This window comes from Microtus ochrogaster, chromosome 24, assembly GCF_000317375.1.
Source record: "Microtus ochrogaster isolate Prairie Vole_2 chromosome 24, MicOch1.0, whole genome shotgun sequence".
Taxonomy (NCBI): domain Eukaryota; kingdom Metazoa; phylum Chordata; class Mammalia; order Rodentia; family Cricetidae; genus Microtus; species Microtus ochrogaster.
The window spans coordinates 9,816,623-9,819,429 of NC_022024.1; the positions used below are offsets into that span (position 1 = coordinate 9,816,623).

At 49.2% G+C, this 2,807-nt stretch overlaps 1 protein-coding gene across 1 annotated transcript; it reads right to left on the reverse strand.

The window, feature by feature from the left end:
• Positions 1-314: 314 nt before the first annotated feature.
• Lrrc10 (leucine rich repeat containing 10) lies at positions 315-1,346 on the reverse strand. Its single transcript, XM_005358032.3, has one exon. It carries the CDS (start codon positions 1,344-1,346, stop codon positions 522-524), a length of 825 nt encoding a protein of 274 aa, XP_005358089.1. The 3' UTR covers positions 315-521.
• Positions 1,347-2,807: the final 1,461 nt, after the last annotated feature.

A 2,807-nucleotide genomic window follows, 5' to 3' on the forward strand; every position in this document is an offset into this window, starting at 1 on the left:
GCACGCCTTTAATCCCAGCACTCGGGAGGCAGAGGCAGGCGGATCTCTGTGAGTTCGAGACCAGCCTGGTCTACAGAGCTAGTGCCAGGACAGGCTCCAAAGCCACAGAGAAACCCTGTCTCGAAAAACAAACAAACAAAAAAAAAAGATATGTGGGAGGGGCTAAAGACAGACCACCTGAGCACTCTGATAGTTTTTGTTTTCTTTATTTTAACAAATACCACGCTTGAAGCACTCACCAACCTCACAGCCAGCCATTTCTGCATAGTGGAAGAGGCCCAAGGCCCTGGCCCGTCTTGCTCTTCAATGTTTCAAAGTAGCTTACTTGAAGAAGCTGCTTCAGGAGTGGCAATCACTGGCTTCCAGGCCCCGCAGTCCACACCTTCCCCTAGGAAGAGGTGCAGCGGACCGGAAATGTTTTCTTCTCAGTATTCCTTTACATGAGATGATCCGGGACTCTTTCCACTCTAATGAGAAGTCTTCAGTTGGGCCATGGTTAACTGGCTTACAACTGAGGCTGTTCAGGAGCTGGGAGGAAGAAGGGGGGCGGGTGGCTCTTGACTTTCTTCCTGGGCCAGTGCATATCGCCTAGCTTTTCTGAGCTGAGGCTCTGGCGTCTCATCTGCCCATCTCCCAACACGGCGCACCCCTTTGCCCACCTTGGGGGCATTTCTGCAAGGATTGTGGTCATAGATGACCAGTTTCAGATTAGTCAAGTGGGCCAGGTTGGGGAAGTAGCGGATACTGTTCCGGTCCACGTCGATCACCTCCAGGAAGGGCATGCGAAGCAGCACAGGGGGGAAGTCAGTGAGCTGGTTGCCTGAGAGCCAGATGGTCCTGAGCTCCCGTAGGCGCCGGAGCTGGCTGGGCAGCAGCCTTAGGGCGTTGGACCCAGCATGCAGGGTCCTTAGGAGGCTCAGCTCACACACCACATCTGGCAGCTGGGTGAGGCAGTTGTCCTCAAGCCACAGGGTACGGAGGTTCTGGAGCAGGCTGAGCTCATCCGGAAGGTCACAGAGTTTGTTATTGCCCAGGTAGAGGATGCAGAGCTGTTTCAAGGTGCACACCACCCGGGGAAGGGCTTTGAAGTTGTTGAAATCCAAGGCCAGGATCTGCAGGTTCTGCAGCTGCGCCAGGTCTGGAGGCAGGCTCTGGAGGTGGTTGTCGCTCAGATAGAGCTTTACCAGCTCAGTGAAGGAGCACACATGGAGTGGGAAGCGACGCAGCTGGCTCCCGCTCAGATCCACCATCCGGTCCAGCGGCATCTCCCGGAGGTCTCCCACCACGTAATTCTGGCAGCGGTCCGTGGGGATGAAGGCCACTAGGGCCCGGATGGTGTTCCCCATGTGGAGCCCGCCACCGCCGAGCAAGCCTCTGCCCACCACCTCTGCCAAGGAGTGGGGCCGGCTCAGCTGACTGCATTGGATCCTTTGTACCCTCCCTTTATAACACGGAATTCTGTGACAAAGGCCAGTCACTTTGACAGTGAAAAGTGCTCCTGATAGCGACTTGAGTGTCTGGTGACAGGCCCAACAGACAGACAAGGTCTGGGAGGCCATATCCAACTCATATTTGCCTTTAATCACTTACACCCTTTGTCTACTCTTTCTTGATTATTTTTCCTAATGGTAAAATACTATGACAAAGGTGGAGAAGTAGAAAATGAAAATTACCCATATTTCCACTATGTAGATAGAACTACAAATATTTGAACATATAGTCCTCTTTCCTTTTTGCTACAAATGATTGGTTTTTTTTAATTACATATGAATAAAAAATAATCACATCATGGAGTAGTTTATACTTGCAGGTATAAGGTATACAATTATTTTAAATACTTGCATAGTACTCCTTATGCGTATACAGTGAGTTAAACAGTTCTTTACACTGGAGCAACGGGTGACTTATAACGTGTGGCTATTATTAAGGCCCCTGTAAATACAGATGAAAGATAAACAGGCTTGGGAGATAGCTCACCTATCTTGGCAGAGAGCTTACCCAACATGACCAAGGCCCTGTTTCCATCCTGAGGATAGCCAAAAGCAACAACACATCACTAGATTTTCTACGACACCTCCTTGAAGGTGTTAAGTCAAACGTCTCCATCCTGGAGAGATTTTTCTCCCTGTCGCCAACAAAATCCAAATCAGGTCCCATAATCAGAAGCAATGGCTTTCGGTTTGTAGTTTCTTGTTTCTGTAGTCGTTCCTACCGGTTAACATCTTCCCACTCTTCAAAAAGGCACCTGTGAGCCAGGCATGGCGGTGAATGCCAGCTTGATTTACAGAGTGAGTTCCAGCAAGGGCTACACAGAGAAACCCTGTTTTGACTCCTCCCTTTCCCCCCCAAAAAGGCATATCTGAGTTGGGAATGTAACCAGCCCAATGTTAGAATGCTTGCCTAGCAGAAGTGAGGCCCTGGGATCTGTCTCAAGGGCTGCCAAAACAAACACAAAAAGAATTCCTTTTGAAAAAGAACAAGAAGGCGGGGGGGGGGGGCAGACTAACCTAAAGCATAGATTAATTAGAATAGAACCTTAGAGCCTGGTGACGCACACCTTCAACCCCAGTACTCTGGAGGCAGAGGCGGGTTGATACCAGCCTGGTCAAGAGAGCGAGTTCCAGGACAAAGCTACACAGAGAAACCATCTCAAAAATAAAAAAAAAAAACAAAGACTGTACAAAATATGTTTGTTTAGTTTTTCTAATAAAGGACATTAAAATATATTTATAAATTAGCCGGGCAATGGTGGCGCATGCGTTTAATCCCAGCACTAGGGAGGCAGAGGCAGGCGGATCTCTGTGAGT